General features: G+C 38.3%; 1 protein-coding gene across 1 annotated transcript in view; it reads left to right on the forward strand.

The window, feature by feature from the left end:
* The window catches only part of Slc9c1 (solute carrier family 9 member C1), a 75659-nt gene that overhangs the window by 860 nt on the left and 55849 nt on the right, over positions 1 to 18950 (forward strand). The window contains exons 2-9 of the mRNA XM_036204118.1: positions 317 to 417; positions 1987 to 2115; positions 2731 to 2896; positions 6331 to 6456; positions 12819 to 12977; positions 16221 to 16320; positions 17518 to 17661; positions 18693 to 18867. Of these exons, the coding sequence (XP_036060011.1) occupies positions 317 to 417; positions 1987 to 2115; positions 2731 to 2896; positions 6331 to 6456; positions 12819 to 12977; positions 16221 to 16320; positions 17518 to 17661; positions 18693 to 18867 (1100 nt within the window). The remainder of the gene's footprint in view (positions 1 to 316; positions 418 to 1986; positions 2116 to 2730; positions 2897 to 6330; positions 6457 to 12818; positions 12978 to 16220; positions 16321 to 17517; positions 17662 to 18692; positions 18868 to 18950) is intronic.

Here is an 18950-nt window from a genome sequence, read left to right on the forward strand (position 1 = left end):
TACCCTTTTATTGCAGAATTGCAGACTAAACCAATATGATTTATGGTGGTTATCACAACTATTACAAATATATCAGTACTAACCCAAGAACCAGTGGTTTCTAGAAATACTTAATAAAGTCTCATAATAAATGCAATCCATTATAAAAGCTGTAAAGCAGAAATTTGATAAATTAATGATCATATGGATTTTACATCTTTCAGCATGAGAAAGGATACCATTCTGCTTCTTTGGTATTAAGTCATATAACACATAATAGCAAGTCTGTAAATATAATATTACATCACCTATCCATAACAAGTATATTTTTTTGCAGCATTTTTGAACATGCATCTGAAAGATTTCCCAATTCCTCTTCCTGTGGTACTATTTTTAATTGGATGCTGTTTTGAAATCCTGAGCTTTAAGTCAACTCAGGTATGTATAAGAAATGAATGTCAGTATCATATCTAAGAATTGCATAAATTCAAAGAAGGCTAAAGAATTTTTGAAAAAAAGACTCATCTCTTTCCCACTCAAATCAGCAAAGGTGCTTATAAGTGTAGAAAAATAACAACTCTGAAAAAACAGAGCCCACAGTCTGAACGCATGTAGGTAGTTGGAAGTGAGTATGTGTACAGCTACTGAGGGTGAGGCAGAATTCAAAATCTTAGACAAGAACGTGGCCAGTAAGGCATTTAGGGAAATAAAATTTTGGTAGTAAAATAAATAAAAGGAAGTGGCAACATTAGGAACCACTGGGATCATGTAGACAGGAGAGAATACTTACTATAAGGAATGTAGACTGTGTTCCTGACTCATGAATTAGTGCTTCGATCCAGTCATTTGTGGTAAAGTTGTTTCTGTAAGAGGCCATAATATAAAACAGTTTCTATTGGGCAGGCTCTATGATCACCAGTCCTGCTACTGAACTCTGCCATGGTGCCTCAAAAGCAGGCATTTTCAGTACACAAATGAAAAAGTGCAGCTGTGTCTCCCATGTTATATATTAAATGAACTGTGAGTCAGATCTAGGCCAAGAGCTGTAATTAGCCAATGCCTGCTTTAGTCAGTCACTCCCAGTACGAGAACACATTTAAAAATGACGGACTTTCTCAGATATAGCCAGCAATATTAAAAAAGACTATCAATCCATGCAAGAACAGAAACCAAGCTATTGTTCACTTACCTAATCCCAATTTTGACATAGATACAACCTTAACTACTTCCAAAGACACCTCCAAGGGAAGATATCTTGGGTCACAAACTGTGCCTCTCTAAGATAGCAGTCTGCAAGTGAATAAGTCAGCCTGCCATAGTTTCAACTTCCAAGAAAAATCACAGAACCGGGCCAGAGATAGACATCTTCCACAGCAACAGGAGTTATGGGAGTACCCTGTGCCTGTTCTCAAGACTCTGATGGGCAGAAGCCACAGAGGCCAGGCAAAGTCTGTGCAGGTGGTAGGCTGTACCACAAGAGAAACAAGAACAGGATGAATGCCCCTAATACAAGCTGCTTATGTCAACTAGCATCAGGAGTGACACCATGAGTTATTTCACTCCTCACACGAACTTTCTCCTCTCTGTTCCTGCTGTGGTTTTCAGTCTTCAACAGATACTGACTAAAGATGGCTATTTGTAGCTTCTGAGGTTTCACGGGGTCATTTATTCATTCATTGATTCTTATGCACAAATGCCCACTTACTTGAAATGTGCTCTTGCTTTTGTACCTGTAAATCCACTATGTGTTCCTTACTACCTGTCTCAACATGTTTCCTCTGCCTGATTTTTGGAAAGGGCTTAGGGATGTGTACCAACTTTCCTGTTAGATGTTTCCATTCATCAATCAGAGGGAAAGTTCTGAACACTCAACAGAGTAAGACTTTAGCTCTCATACCATGTTGTACCTTTCTAAAACTTTCTCTGTTGTGAGGGATCTGCCTCTGGCATGTGTTCTATTACTAACAAAGCATGGATATATGTGAATAATCCATTTTTTATTACTAGATCCAGATATATGCAGATGCCATACAGTGGATGGATCCAGACACATTTTTTGGTATATTTACACCAGTAATTATCTTTAATGTTGCATTTGACATGGATATATACATGCTCCAGAAGTTACTGTGGCAGGTAATAATTTTGCTCTCATTTTACTGTCCTTTCATGAACCATGTTAATTATTTTCAGATTATAAAAACTTTTTGTTCCAAAATAGAAAATAAAGAAGATGGGGAAAGTGTAGGATATCAAAGTGGTAATTCAGCTCTGTGTCTAGTAAAAAAAAAAAAAAAAAAGAATTCAGAAGCAGCTGTATCCCAAATCTCACTGGCTTCTTAGACCAGGAGGCTAGGACTCTCTGTGTCAAGGAAAGACATTGAGATAAAACACACCTGACTACAAGCTGTGCACACACATCTTCCAACACTATGGAAATAGTCCTGTTAACAGTCTTGCCTGAACACCATCACCATCAGAAGCAATGCATTTTAACTCAAAACCAGGCACATGGAGTTCAGAAAAATGACCAGGAGGCATGGAGGATAGGGGAGAAGTAGCAGCAGAAAACCTATTGTAAAAGTGGTTTAGGTTGTCCCAGAGGAGCTCTGCTCGGCCTCTTTCTGTATCTCTGTTGAGGTGGGGGTTGGGAGTGGGGGACACACTGCTAGCCAGTCCTGCCTGATTTTCTGCTTTTCAAAACAGAATGCAAAAGCAATCTGATCTTTCCACCTTCAAATGTCTTTGCAGATAGTCTTAATTACAATTCCTGGATTTGTGATTAATTATACCTTAATACTTTGGTATCTGCAATCTGTGAATAAATTATCTTTGAAGACAGTCCCCTGGTTACTATTTTCAGCTGTTCTTATAAGTTCAGATCCTATGCTGACTTCCGCCGCCATCAGAGACCTTGGTAGGTACCTCTTCCTCTTCTCTTTCCCTTCCCTACACTGAGGACACATTTTGTAGCTAACTCATCTTCCTATTAAGATTCTTTGTTAAAGATGGATTTTCATCACATGCAGGGGTGAGGTATGGGACTGGAGGATATGGAGGACTGGAGCATATTCTGCAAGTCATGCTTAGGGCAGAAGGAAAGCCTAGTGAGGAGCTCATGTTGCATCTGAAAGGAGTGGTTTCCCTCATGGACTAAGATAGTACAAGCAGTTACCTTGCACTGATAGAACAGTTTGGACCATTGCGTTACTGTGTGTACACTGTTCAATTTTCTTTTGCTCAATAACCCTTGTCCTTTGAAGGTAGTCATTAGGGTAATACCATTTTAAAATGCCTTTGTGTCACAGTCACCATTAATCAAAGGCCTGAAGAGGGGGAAACTATAAAATTACCATTCATAGAATTATTGTATACTATTTTAGTATGGGCAAATCTATATTTAGAACTAAAATACTGAGATAAATTGCTCAGAAAATCAAAATAATCCAGAGTCTTCTACAGGAAAAATGATCCAGTTTCCCTTTTTATTCACTCTTAAATGATTGGCACTAGAAATTTCATTTTAGATAGACTATGTATTAATCATAGAGACACTCCCCCCCATGCACATATGCACACTAACAGCACACACATGCTCTTGTCAATTTCATTTCTATTCTATGGCCAGATAAATTGAACAGGGCTGCTCGCTCAGCAAGTAGAAATAGAATACAGGAAATATATCAAGTGTAAATATGTGAATACAGGAAAGCTGAGTCTTCCAGACAAGGAGATTAAGATGGTAGAGGGAGACTGTTTATTTTATTGTGTGCATTTGTTTTGTGGTACTGAGAATGGAATCTTGGGTTTTCAACATGTTGGGCAACTGTTCTGCCATTGTGCTAGACCTCAAGTGAGACTTCAAAAGAAGAATATGTTTAGCTCGATGGTATACACCTAGATTCCCAGAACATAGGAACCTGAGCAGCATAGGAAGCCTGAGTTCAAGGCCAGCATAGGGAGCAGCAGAGGGACCATGAGTTCAAGGCTAGCCTGAGCATCATAAAGAGATCCACATTAAACATTAAAGTATGCCAGAATCCATCATGAATCATGGGTTCTCATCTTCTCCACACTCTCCCTCCGCCCCAGGAGACCTTTTTGGGATTTCATCAATTCAGCATTTTTCTGCACAAAAGACTTAGATTTTTAAGATACTGAGAAGCCAATGCTGCACCTGTTTTAATCTCAAAATTTTATAATCTAGTATTTCACTGACTGTTTCTTTGTGTTTCTTTATCTTTTAAAATTACAATAATCCAATTGGTTGTATCTAGGAAGGCTAATTTCATAAATACTGAGCATCTTGCCAAATTACTTTTGGAATTTGGTTGTTCTTCTAACTTCATGTCTTTCAAAACATATTTGTAAAAGATAGTTTTCTCTTAGTAGCATTTTGCTTGGTCTTGAAAAACAAGATTTTTGTGCATGTGAGTACATGTGTATGTGCAGCTGAGGCACATCTGGGCATGTGCCCATGGAGGCCTGAGAAGAACCTCAGAAGTCATCCTCCTGGTTGTCACTCACCTCATTTGAGATGGGGTCTTTCATTAACCCTGAGCTCACTGGTTAGGCTTGGCTGACTGGTCAGGCAGCCAGGGAACTGGCTGCCTCCCTCCATCTTCCTAGCGCTAGAATCACAGGTGCATACCACCATGGCCAGATAGTTCACGTGGGTTCAAGGGATCCATCTCAGATTCCCATGCTTGCACACAACCTGTTTACTGAGTGTACTCTGTCTCTATCCTCCAAATATTTTAAAACTCTTTAAATGTGTTCTTCTGTTTATGTACTTCTATAAGCCATATGTAATTGTACATTATTCACAAGAAAATCTTGTGACAGAAAAGCCCATGTCCATAGAGGGCATGAGTAGATATGCATTATCTTGAACTTTTTTCCTTCCTTGACTTCAAATTTGTTATTCATTTAAAAACAGTCTCTGCTGACCTGGTTGTATTTTATAAACTGCAATAATTATACAAAAGTAGGTTTTGCTGACAAACACTCCAAATGGGGTGCTTAAAGTAACAACAGCTGTTTATTATTTCTCATGGGTATGGCAGTTTTGAGTATATAAAACGGACTCAGTGATCTTGTCTAGTTCACTCACTAATCTACAATCAGAAGGCAGATGAGCATCTGGGGACCATGTGATCCACCTTTCCTCCATATACCTCTCACTTTTCTGTAGTATCACTCAGAAGGGACACTGCCATGATGGTTACTGGTGTGCAAGAGAAAGGAGGCAGAAGTCTCTGTTTCCACCAACCTGGCAACCACATAAATGGAATCTTTTTCTATAGTATTAGAACAGTAGTTTTCAACCTGTGGGTCTTGATCCCTTTGAGGGTCAAATGACTCCTTCACAGGGTTCACCCAAGACCATCAGAAAACACAGTTGGATTACAATTCATAGCAGCAGCAAAACACAGGTATAGAGTAGCAGCAAAAATAAATGTATGGTTGGGGGGTCACCACTGCATGAAGAACTGTATTAAAGGGTCTCAGCTTTGGGAAGGTTGAAAACACTATGTTAGAGTCATAGTCATGGCTACCAGAGGCAAGGAACTGGAACATTAACACCATGAAGTTATCAGAGGAACATGGTGCTCAGGCTTTTTTCTATTAGCAACTGACCATAAGTAGATCATGACTGCAGTCATAGAATAAGAAGTTTCCAATAATTGACCTATGGCTCCCAAGTCACTAAAGATGCTCAGACTTACAATCTTACCAGTACTGTCATATTTAATGGAAAAGGAAATGTATAACTGATAGACACTTAAGCTTAGAATCCTATAACAAATAGAAGAAAATTAGGATGGAAGTAGGTCATATCAGAATGTTCTCTGTCCACAGAACTTAAATTCTAATGCCATTGAAAAGAATACAAAGAAAAGTCAGCAAGTTTTTTTATTTTATCTAGACAAATATCTTAATATTTTATTCCACTTCTGAGTTATCAGGCCTTGGCCTATGACTTGACTTTATCCTCTGCCTTCACATTTGTCTCACCTTAAATAGATAAGAATGATAAGGAATTCACCTGTGTAAGTCAAGTAATTCAATTCTTTACATTGATACATTTCATGATGTCACCAATGCTTTGAAAGAAAGAACAAGTTCTCATGTTAATTATCTGATTACATAAACATAATTGACTGTAGTTAATTTAGTGTTTGATTATGATGGTAGAGACTTAGAGCTGGTAAACAACTAAATTTATTGCTTTTTCAACATGACAGTAGTTTAGTTGACACAAATCCATAGCGAAGAATGTCCTCCTGCATGCTAATGTAATCATATTCTTTAATATTGATAATGTTTTCTCTTCTTTGAAATATGTAGGTCTTTCTAGAAGCCTCACAAATTTAATTAGTGGAGAGAGTCTATTGACTTCAGTTATATCCTTAATTATATATAGTGGTGTTGTGAATATCAACTTCAAGTCAAAATATGTGAACCGTACCCTAGGTAAGGGCATGTTTTTAACTTCTTAAAATATAAATTGTTATTTTCTGAAAGTGTCTTATTATTATTATTTCTTATTATAAATTATGCTTATAAAAGTGTCGTATTGGCTTGGCTTGGTGACTTGACCTTTGTTTAGCATGTCCTTTCTTCACCAGTGCTGTGACTCTGCTGTGGGTTGCAGTGAAACTTCCCATGAGGCTGTTTGCAAGAGCATCTGACCAATGATGTGACGGCATTTTGTTATCTACCGTGTAGCACCCCACAAACACACACACACACACACACACACACACACACACACACACACACACACGCCAGTAGTGCATGCAGGAAGAGAAGGCAGCTCCTTATCACTTTGCCTTGGCAAATCTCCTAAGAGTTTCACTGCAGGAGAAAGAGTGAGCTACTCATTCATCTACAGACCAGGGATCAGAGCTCAGAAGCAGTGACTGTAGTGTGCTCATTAGCTCTCCAACATAGCTTTTCCACATCATCCTGAATCACAAGTGTGTCTTTCCCCCAACTGTACCATATGCATATGTGTGTATAGAATAAATAACAGATATGCATTATAGTGTTTGACTGTAGTGGTGCAGCTGTGTAATTACCCCCCCCCAAGACAAGAAATCTAATGTTTCCAACACTCCACAGCTTCTTAGTGCTCATTTCTGATCAAAATCTTGCATGTCCCTATAGAATATTGTTCTTAATGTGTAGTCTCTGACTCAGTGGGTAGTGGGAAAAGGAGTTCCATAAGACTCCTTGAAGATTTCCATGACTAAAAATATTTTCATAACAGTACTTAAGAAGTTTGCTGCCTTTTATTATATCAGCATTTGTATAGATTTGGGAAAAGCAACGAAAGCGATCTTCTCAAGACACTAGCATACATTATTCTACTCATTGAGTTCTGAGGCCCTCAGCGGCCTTGTCCTAGTCTAGGACGTGGTGCCTTGAATGAGGATGGACCCCAATAGGTTCAGATATCTGAATGTTTAATGACTTGTTAGTGGACTGTTTAAGGAAGAATTAGGAGGTATGGATATGAACAAAAGGCTTATATGATTTCTAATTACATTCTGTTGAAATATGATCCTTCTACCATCCTGTCTTAAAAATGGAGAAAATCCCATGTGATCTTTCCATGCACACAGTCCAAGTCAGAACATGACACATTTACTAGAGGATTTGCGAGAATACTTCATGAGAAATTCTGTCTACAGTCTAATCAAGAGGATCTTGCTGACACTCACTGTCAAGGGGTCAAAGGGAGGAGCTGAAGAAGGCACTGATGCCGCAGTTCATTCATTCCTCAATCCAACTATCATTTACTGGTGTCCTCTCTATGATATAGGTCCTCTTCTAGTACCTCAGAATTCAACCATGAACCACAATAGACAAAGCCCCATCCCATTCACAGAGCTTGCCAAGTAGTTTTGATAACAAAACAATGGAACAAACTCTCACTGGGGTCTTTTTTTAATCTTTCAGAAGGAATAGCTTTCCAAGAAATTCACCTTGAGGTTTTTATTGGCTTAATACATCTAGTCAGAAAATGTGTTGCTTGCTCAGATCTGTTTTCCTGTTTTAAAAGAGAAAGCCACTGTCAAAGTGGATGCATCTAATACCTGATTCCTTCATGCTTCACAAGCCATTGTCTCCTTCTTTTCCCCTGGTGGGTGATGCTGCACTCAGCCACAGCCAGCTGCACATTTAGAACTCATGAGCATTCAGGGCCATTCACAGAATCCTCCTGCCATACCCTGACAGTCCACAGATACTCCTCTTTCTACTGGGCAGATCTAAGATTCATACCCTCCTGTTAGCTGTGGGAATGAGTCCAGGTGGGAAGGAATCTGAGCCACCTTGGCAATCTTGATGATGCCCTACCTGCCAATGGATATTTGTAGACAAGGATTCATAAAGGGACCCTTTCTCCCTCCTTCAGCCACCTCAGGGCACCATCTGAGGATTCACTGCCCAATGAGCCAGCATGTTGGAGATAAGGGCAGGAGGATCAGCAGTTAGAAACCTTCACTATGTATTAAATTCAGTGCAAGTTTGAGCTATATGAGACTGTCTCAATACAAATGAACAAATGGAGAAGTAAAAAAATATCAACAACAATAAACGAAATGGAAGAGAAACTGTCTTTAGAACTTAAGAAAAAATCAGATATATTTCTTACTAGCCTGTTATGAGTTAGATCTCAAGTGTCCCACATGGGCATATGTGATACAAAAATTATGTGTAGAAACATCTAACAGAGAATTACTTTCAGAAAGAGAAAACAAAGAGATGGTCCAACAATAAAAAATTAGTCAGTTTGTTTGATAGGCCAACAAACTCTAAGGCAAAGGCCTTATATTGGTTGCTTCAGTGTTACTCTGCCTAAATGCTGTTACAGGAACAATGTGCGTGAGGAAAGATTGATTCCGACTTGTGGTTTCAGAAGGTTGCAGTCCGACAAATGGGAAAACATGGAGGATCGACACAGTGTGCAGTAACAGGAGGTTGCTGCAAGAGTGAAGAAAGATGCAGAGAAAAAGACAGGAGCCATGTTTACCTCTAGTGGCTGACTCAGCCAGCCAGACCCCCACCTCCTAAAGGCCCTATGGCTCCCAAAACAGTGCCACAGACTGGAAAACAAAGTTCAAAACATACGCCTACGTGAGACATTTGAGATCTAAACTGTAACAGGCTCAGAAGCATTATTTTTCCTCTTTCCTAGGCACATTTCATCAGATCTAGAATAACCATTCCATGAGTCTGGGGCTTCCTAGTCCTTGATCATTCCAGTATCTCCTCCAAGATTGTACTATCTGACCAAAGAAGCTTTCCAAGTGACCAAATGTGACCTTTACTGTTGACATTAACTTACATGTGTGTCACATGCATACTTGGATGTGTATTACTCTGTGTGTGTGTGTGTGTGTGTGTGTGTGTGTGTGTGTGTGTGTGTGACCAAATGTAACTGAAAGTCAGAGGACAAGTTGTCGGTCAGTTCTCTTCCACCATGTAGGTTCTAGGTATGTAGGTCCTAGGTGTGGAACTCAGGTTATGAGCGTTGGTGGCAAGCATCTTTACCCACTGAATCATCTCCCTGGCCCTGACTTTCAGTATTTAGAAATTCTTTCCATTTGGAAATAAGAAAATACTGTGTGTATATAACCCAGATGTAATGAACAATTTTCAAGTCATATAACATTTTTACTTGATCTGTCATCCTTGCATGAGTTTGTTGGGAAAATGTGATGTTCTGATGTGCATGTTTGATGTAGGGTGATCAGAAAGATGGAACAAAGTTGCTTGACAGTTCTATCAGCTTGCTTACTTGTGATGTTTATGGTGAGACATTTGCAATTTACACTTTTTTGTTTGTTTGTTTGAGGGCGGGGTTTTTTTTTGTTCTGTTTTGTTTTGTTTTTTGTTTTTTTGGTTTTCCAAGACAGGGTTTTTCTGTGTAGCTTTGTGCCTTTCCTGAAACTCATTTTGGAGACCAGGCTGGCCTTGAACTCACAGAGATCCGCCTGGCTCTGCCTCCCAAGTGCTGGGATTAAAGGCATATGCCACCACCACCCGGTCAAGTTTTTGTTTTTCCAAGACAGGGTTTCTCTGTCCTGGAACTCGTTTTGTAGGTCAGGCTGGCCTCAAACTCAGAACTTACAGAGCTCCATCTGCCTCTACCTCCCCAGGGATTAAAGGTATGCACCACCACCACCCAGCAAAATTTACTCTTTTTTGCTGTGGGATATTCTGTATGCTGTGAATCTATGTTGTTCTGATTGGTTAATAAATAAAATGCTGATTGACCAGTAGCCAGGTAGGAAGTATAGGTGGGATAAGCAGACAAGGAGAATTCTGGGAAGAGGAAGGCTGAGTCAGGAGATGCCAGCCCACCATCCAGAGAGCAGCATGTAATACACACAGGTAAAGCCTCAGAAAATGTGGCAACACATAGATTAACAGAAATGGGCTGAGTTTAAGTGCAAGAGCTAGTCAGTAGTTAGCCTGAGCCAATGGCCAAGCAGTTTTGATTAATATAAACCTCTGTGTGTTTACTTGGGACTGCAGGGATGTTCAAGACAGGAGGGACCAGAAAAACTTCAGTTATACTTTTTAATTATTTTGATATATACCTATCATTTTTATCTTATTGAGTATGGGTGTTAAAAAGCTATAATTAACTTTTACAAAGAAAACTGTAGTTAACTTTTAAGTAATAAATCCTCAAACTTACTCCCATCTGAAATTTTAGACTCTCTGACCAAAAATAGACCATTCTCTCCTCCCTACACAAACCCAAACCCCCAGTAGACATTATCCTTGTCTCTACTTTTATGAGTTCAATTTTATTAGATTCTGAATGTGTATGTGCATATATATACATATGTATGAATGTTTGTATGTAAGTATGGATGGTGTGTGTGTGTGTGTGTGTGTGTGTGTGTGTGTCTGTTGTGTGTGTGTGTGTGTGTGTGTGTGTGTGTGTATGATCATGTGGTATTTTGATATTTGCCTATCTGTGTTTCTGTGCCTGGCTTTTTCACTCTCATAATATATCTTAGGTAAATCCATATTGATAGGAATGGCAGGATTTCTTTCTTTTTAAAGATTGAATATTATTCCCATGTAAGTATATACCAAATTATTTTGATTTTTTTTGCTTTGTTTTGTTTTTGTTTTTGTTTTTTGAGACATGGTTTAGAGAACAGCCCTGGCTGTCCTGGAACTTGCTTTGTATACCAGGCTGATCTCAAACTCATAGAGATCTGCCTGCCTCTGCCTCCTAAGTGCTGGGTTTAAAGGCGTGCGCCGCCGCCGCCGCCGCCGCCGCCGCCGCCACCACCACCACCTGGAATCCAAATGTTCCTTGCCCATCCACCTACTGCTGGATCTTAAGGTTTTTTCCATATCTTGGAAAGATATGTTTGCAATTTTAAGTGGTCAGGGCTGGCAAGAAGGCTTAGTGAATAAAGGCACTTGACATGTAAGTCTAGTGACCTGAATATCATCCCCAGAAGCCACACAAAGGTGGAAGGAGAGAATTGAGACCAAAAAGCTGTCCTCTGACTTCCATTGGAGTGCTGCAGCATGTTACATGCACATACATAGTCATGATGATAATGGTAATAATGATGGTGATGATAATAAACCTAAATGGGCAAAGGAGTTTGTGGTAGTTTGAATGAACATGGCCCCCATAGGCTCATATATTTGAACGCTGAGTCCCCAGTCAGTGGACTGTTTCGGAAGGATCAGGAGGCATGGCCTTGTTGTAGGAGGTGTGTCACTGGGAGTAGGTTTTGAGGTTTCAAAAGTCCACACCAGAATCATCCTCCCTCTCTCTGCCTACTGCCTGAAGAGCAGGATGTAAATAAGCACTTAGCTACTGTGGCAGCACCATGCCTGCCTGCCACCATGCTCCCCTCAATGATGACTATGGACTAACCCTCTGGAACTATAAGCAGCCCTCAGTCAAATGCTTTTTTGTATATGTTGCCTTGGTCATGGTGTCTCTTCACAGTAATAGAACAGTAACTAAGACACAACTGAATAGATATTTCTCAAAGGAAGACATACAAATATACAATAAGCACATAAAAACACTCAGCCATTAATATCAGCAATTATTATAGAAATACAAACAAAACACAAAATAAGATATCACCTCAGACTGTTTGAAAGGACATTTGTAAAAACAAAGAAACACAGGACTTGGGGCTGGAGAGGTGGCTCAATGGTTAAGCATGCTGCATGCTCTTCCAGAGGACCTAAGTTTTGTTTCCAGCACCCACACATTGGCTTACAACCATTTGTAACTCTGGTTTAAGGTGATCCAACTTCTTTGGCCTTCTTAGGCACCAGACACATACATGATGCACAGACATGTATGTAGCCAAAACATACTTCCACAAATAAAATAATATTTTTAAAAAATTATTTCCTTTATTTTATTTTTGAGATTACAATATAATTACATAACTTCCTCCTTCCCTTCATACAAGTAGTCTTACATAGACTGAGCAGGCTGTATTTATGTATTTGGAAAACATTTTCATTAAAAATGCAAGACTTAACAGATGTTGGTGAGTAAATGAAGAAAAGCCCACTCCTATGCACCATCAGCATAAATTAATTCAGCCATAGGAAACTGGTACAAAGGGTCCTTAAGAAACTACAAACAAGACTAACATAGAGTCCAGTGATCTCGTGTCTTGAAGGGGTGTCTGTATTCCACTGTTCATTACAACAATGAGCTAATTTTAATAATGACAGAAAGAAAAGTTGATTAGAACACCATTTAATATGAAGGTCAGGTGACTTCTATTAACAGTTTTCCATTTTTTCTTTTCCTGTAGCCCATAGTGTCATATCTACAGCTTGGGGGTATCTTATCGAAAGCTTCTTGTTTGGAATCCTAGCCACAAAGCTGATCCAGCTATGGATATCTACCATTTTTGGTGATGTCAATCACATCACTCTGATCTTTTCGCTTCTCTACCTCATCTTTTATGTCTGTAAGTGGGAGGTTCCACGCCTCACATTAAATTACATAGAGTGATTCAAGGTAAAAAATGTGAATATCTGCACAGAGAACAATGTACCCAGATATAGAAAATACACACAAAATGAAGAGTAATATGACCAAACCACAGTTGTAATAGTTTATTATGCCTTTCCTAAAGAATTTCATAACCAATTGTATGAAAGTTATGAGTATAAAATAAGTTACATGCTTGTCTTAAAAGAAATATAAATAATTTTACTTACCAGAACAGACTATAGATCCTCTACAGAGACACTAGGTCGTCCATATCTGGAAATTTTGATTATTTTACATTGACAGATTAGAAATTCTAGAATAATCAGATTACTCTCATGTCAGAGAAGAGAAAGGCACAATTTTAAGAATCCCAAACTAATCAGTCAGTTGTATTGAGCCAAGTATGATACTAAAAAGTTATAGAATCAAGTTAATGAACTCAAACAATGAAGGATGATCAGTTGATGTAAATTCAACATGTATTAGTGTAAATGTGTACTGTTAAATTCCTATAAAAATGCATTCCAACAAACACAATCTCTAATATCATCTGAAACGTTAGTGTAGTCAGAAGTAGGAGTTATACATACACACACACTTCTAAACTTCAAATTCAAGACAGGACATCTCAGTGGACATTTAGGAAAGAAAGTGCTAGAGCAGAATTTTCTGAAAACAAGAGACAGAAAATATAAATGATGCAAAAGTTCCTTCATTGTAATCTACCTTAATGTGCTCACAATCATCAGTTCAGAACAGGCATCAGTAATATTTCCCTGCCTTGGCTGTCACCTAACAAGTTCTAATTACTTGTCCTGAACTTGATCTTCTCAAAGCACCCATGCCCAGTTTCTGCTTTCATAATTCAAACATGGTAAATTAGGTCCTGGAGAGATGGCACCCACACCGTGGTTCACAACTGTCTGTAACTCCAGAAGCCCTCCCCTCTTCTGACCTCCTCAGGCACTGTGTGAACATGGTGCAAAATGCCAGCATACTTAAATAAAAAAATTTTAAATGGTGAATTTAAGTGTTTGCTCCTGAGATGTTTCTGTTTATATTTCTGAGACAAAAAATTAAAAACATAGAACTTAAGATTGTCCATCTCTAGGTATGAACATTCAATGCTGTGAAAAAAATACTAATTCCATTAAAATAAAATTTAATCATAATCTGAATCAAATAAATATCACATATTTAGTCTTGGGATTTTGTATTTTCCAAAAGCATTTATAAAAATGAGTGTGGAAGCCGGGTGGTGGTGGCACATGCCTGTAATTCCAGCACTCAGGAGGCAGAGGCAGAGGCAGGTGAATTTCTGTGAGTTCAAGACCAGCCTGGTCTATAGAGCTAGTCCAGGACAGGCTCCAAAGCTACAGAGAAACCCTATCTCTAAAAACCAAAAAAAAAAAAAAAAAGAGTATGGTTCTGTGCATGATGATGTACACATGTAGTCCCATAACTTCGAAGGTGTAGGCAAAAGAATAATGAGTTCAAGGTTGCTCTCAGCTACAAAGTAAGCTTGAAGCTAGCCTGGATGCTGCAGGAGATTGCCTCAAAGAAAAACCATGAATATGTAAAATTAGGTACTTTAAGCAAAGAACACTCCCTATTAGACAAATACCATAGCATTTATTAAATCTGTAGCAGCTGAAATGTAGCTTTTGAAACACAAGAATAGAAAGGAAATCAAATAGACAGAGTGGCCCAGAACTGAGACAAATGTGTGTGTGTGTGTGTGTGTGTGTGTGTGTGTGTGTGTGTGTGTAACTTAAGAGTAATATATTCATATGTTTCTTAAATTTAAGAATAAAAATTTTAATGTGTATTAAGTAGATCAAGGGGGAGCCTATCATAGACTTGCATTGCTGTGCAATCCCACTGCAGAGTTATTTGTCTATGGCTGTGAGTACTGATGATGGAATACAGTTCACTGAGCACTCTACTAAAAACTGAGCTCAGGTATTTAAAATCCCCAACTCTACAGAAATTCTTTGCAAACTCAAACATCTCAAGACTTATTGAAATGTCCAGCATTTATTTCCTCTCAACCTCCCTTCTTTGCCTCAATACACAGGCACTTCTGGGAAACTCACAACAAAGTCATACTATGTGGTTCATGGTTCTTTCAGATCTAATGGCTCCCTCCCTCTGTTTCCTCATATTTTCATCTTTCCTGTTTCATTTTTGCAGTTTGCCTTCAATGTAAAAATTCAGCAAGTATATGTGGATGCTTGTGCCTGTTTCTTGGTTCTCGTCCCATAGTCAAAAGCTTACCAAATTATTTCTTTCCAGACAAATTTAATATTCTGCCTAAGAGAAATCCAGTTAAAAAATCATTTTCTTCCTTTATTTTGGTTATTGCTTTATCTTATTGTTTTGTTTTAGATTTTGGTTTTGAAGCAGGGGCTCACTTTATATACCTAGCTGTCTTGGAATGAGCTGTGCAAACCATGCTGCCTTTAAACTCATAGAGATTGCCTCTGCCTCTGTCTCTGCCCCTCTGCCTCTCTGCCCCTCTGCCTCTCTACCTCTGCCTCTCTACCTCAGCCTCTGCCTCCAAGTGCTGGGATTACTTGCAGCACCATACTTGGCTTCCAAAAATTTCTTTACAATTATATTTACAACCTTAGAAGTGAGCTATACCACATAATTGAGGTTTTTAGAAGTATATTACCCAGTTTACAAAAATCCATCAATAGTTTTTATACTTTTCAATTCTTCTATACTAAATGCACCAATAAAAAATTACACAGTAGGAAATCCATATTGTGGCTTTATTGTCCTCAATTCCTGACTTCTACTACAAAACATATCTCTTTTATTGTCTTCCAAATAGAAGGTTTATGAAGTGGGTTGGTCCTTATGGAATTCACCAGGTCATTTTTAATTCACACATCCAGAGTTCCTCTGAAACAGTAGGTCTGCCAAGGAAGCTTAGCCTCGCTGGGATGGATGAAGGGATTTTTGAACTGCTGATTATATGAAGCCAAAGTACTAGACAGATGTGCATCACATATTTTACTATTCAATATGGTGTGTATTTGAGGGGGAGGGAACAAACTATGGACAGCGGTAATAACTTATAATGTTTTCTAAGTGAAATCAAGTGGGATAACTTCTGTGTACAGTCACACTATTTGGCATTTCATATCCAGTAGAGATTATGCTACTGCTAAAGTTGATCCTTTTTTGTTGTTGTTTATGCTAAACATAGGTGAGATAGTTGGAATGTCCGGAATATTTACTGTGGCCACCATGGGACTTTTTCTAAATTCTACAAGTTTTAAACCAGGAGTTGGAGCATTTCTCATTGAGTGAGTAGCTATTCTGTTTTGACTTTGTTTTATACACTGGAAGCTATGAAATTACCACAGCAATTATATCTACATGGAGTAATATACTAATATGTGCACTATCCCACTAATTTCTCAGTAACATTCATTTTTGCACAATTTTAGACAAAACAGATCATTGAATCTTCAGTTTACATTGGGTCTATTTTCCCATTAACTTACATCCCTTTTAGTGAAGATTTCACTATGATATCTTTCTGACTCTGGTCAGCATTATTCTACCATTATTCATAGGGATGTTGATAAACAAACTTTTGCAGCTTTCAATTTCCCCTCCTATGAGTACACCTACTATCTTGCCTGAGCCACTCACTTCCACAGACATATGAATAACTACTGCATAATTTCAATTCAATGGCAGGGATCTATTTAAAATATAACCATCACCAGGCCCTATTCTTAGATGGTAGAAATCTACAATAATAATGATTTGTCCTACTGCTTACTTCAACAACCTAGAGAAGGTCCACTCTATTGTCTGAGAGAGAAAGCATCTCCATTTCTCATCATTTTTCTAATTCTCTCCAGGCCTCCATTTCTCACAACTCTGCAACCCCTCAGCCAAACCTTGGACCCTGTCATCCTTTACCAACTCACCCATCTTATTGTTTACTCAGTCCCTCCTCTAGGTCCTGTTGGAACCACTGTTTGCCTTTTTGTCTCCTTAACCTATGAACTGAAGTAGCTTCATGGCAAACTTATGATGTTTGTCTTCTGGCACTTCTGTACCAATTTCTACCACTTTCACCAGCACTGCTTAATCCTATCATTTGACATTTTAGTATCAGGAAGTGATTTTAGGACTTAAAGACACTTTTGCTATCAGTGTTTTCAAGTTATGTGAAGAGTGGCGTCTGAATGTTTAGTTATTGTGTTATCATGTTACGTTGCATATAATTTCACCCTAAATATTTCTTTCAGACTCAGTGGAAAGAGAAAGTTACTGGTTTACACAAATAAACTAATTTGTATTGCTTTAAAATTACATGTTTACCTAGGTTAGTTTGTCTTTCTTCACAGTTCAATTTTAATCCTTATTGAGTGTTCATAAATAACAGGTTCACCTTTATTTTATTGACAGTTGCATAATCTCTCATATAGGTCATCTTTATAATGAACATGTTAATTAACTATGTCTTATTCTTCTAAAAAATGCAGATTCTGGAATTGTCTGTCCTTCGTTAGTTTTCTTATGGTGTTTACTTTCATTGGACTTCTAATCCCTGCACACACGTATTTATACATATCATTTTCTGACGTATATTATTCAATAAATATCTACTTCACACTGATTATTTTAAGGTAAGAATACCATGCAAATTTTGCTTATAGTAATTTATCTGAAGATTATTTTCCAAAATAACGAAATTATTTTATACCTCAGAATGAACAGTTAGTTGGCTCAAACTTCTCAAGTCATCATTGGCAAAGTAATGCCCAGGAGTTTTGTCAGATTTTAAATAAATTTTAGAGAAGTTCCAACATTTTATAAATTTTCTGAAGATAAAAAAAAAGCTTCGTAATATACTATAATTACTAAAAAAGCAACTACTATTAATATTTGACATATTTTATCCAGTATTTCCTATCTTTTTACAAGATTTCTACCTAACCGTAGAAACTGTATCTTGGGATTTAGCTCAATATTATGTTATCATTTCTTTGAATTCAAAACTGTAATTGGAAATAGCCTTATAAGCAACCAGAATGAAAGCTTACTTGTAAATGTCTTCTTTCCCCCCTAATAACTTTTGCAGTCCCTTTTTCCAGTCTTAAGAGAAAGAATAGTCTACATTACATGGAGCTGTACACTAAGAAAGCCAGCCATGACTGGAGTCTCGAAACTACCCATCTCTCAAATAGATAACATTCTACTTCCATCTAAGAAAATTAGTTAGCTTGTTGACATCAACCCACTAATTCCAAATATTTGTCACAAGTTATCATGTAAAATTGGCATAACAGTTGGGGGTGACATGGGAATGGGAAAGAACTGGACAAGGAAGTCAAATTGAGAGAGATGAAAATCTGTTAAGGGAAAGAAAGGAAGGACAGTTCCCCTCATTTTCTGTTTTCTCCTTCTTATTGTGGCCTTCTACAATGTCTAATCCTTGTCTCCCATGTGTGGAAGCACCACCCCACACACCAGGCAATGTTACCCTACCACTCAGCAGTGCAATGAAGAGATAAGTCATTCTCTCTGCGACTAACTCTGTGACATGTGACTCCCTTTGGGCCATAACAACAGTGTATGAAAGATGGGAATATACTAGCATAAAACAGGAGAATATGCCCACCAAAAAAATAACTTCAAAATGTGTTTTGTCTTCCAGACTTCTGGTCTTTTTACTAATGAGCCCCATTTTGTCTCGACTTGGTCATGGGTTCACCTGGCGCTGGGTATTCATCATGGTCTGGAGCGAGATGAAAGGGACACCAAACATAAACATGGCCCTCCTGCTCGCCTACTCTGACATTTCTCTTGGTTCTGAGAGAGAAAAATCTCAAGTAAAGAAAGACACAGTTTCCTGTTTGAGTATTTGAGGAGAGTGTTGTTCAGTGTTGAATGTGATTTTGAAGTGCGATCCCCA

Source organism: Onychomys torridus, chromosome 12 (assembly GCF_903995425.1).
Source record: "Onychomys torridus chromosome 12, mOncTor1.1, whole genome shotgun sequence".
In the NCBI taxonomy this organism is placed as follows: Eukaryota; Metazoa; Chordata; class Mammalia; order Rodentia; family Cricetidae; genus Onychomys; species Onychomys torridus.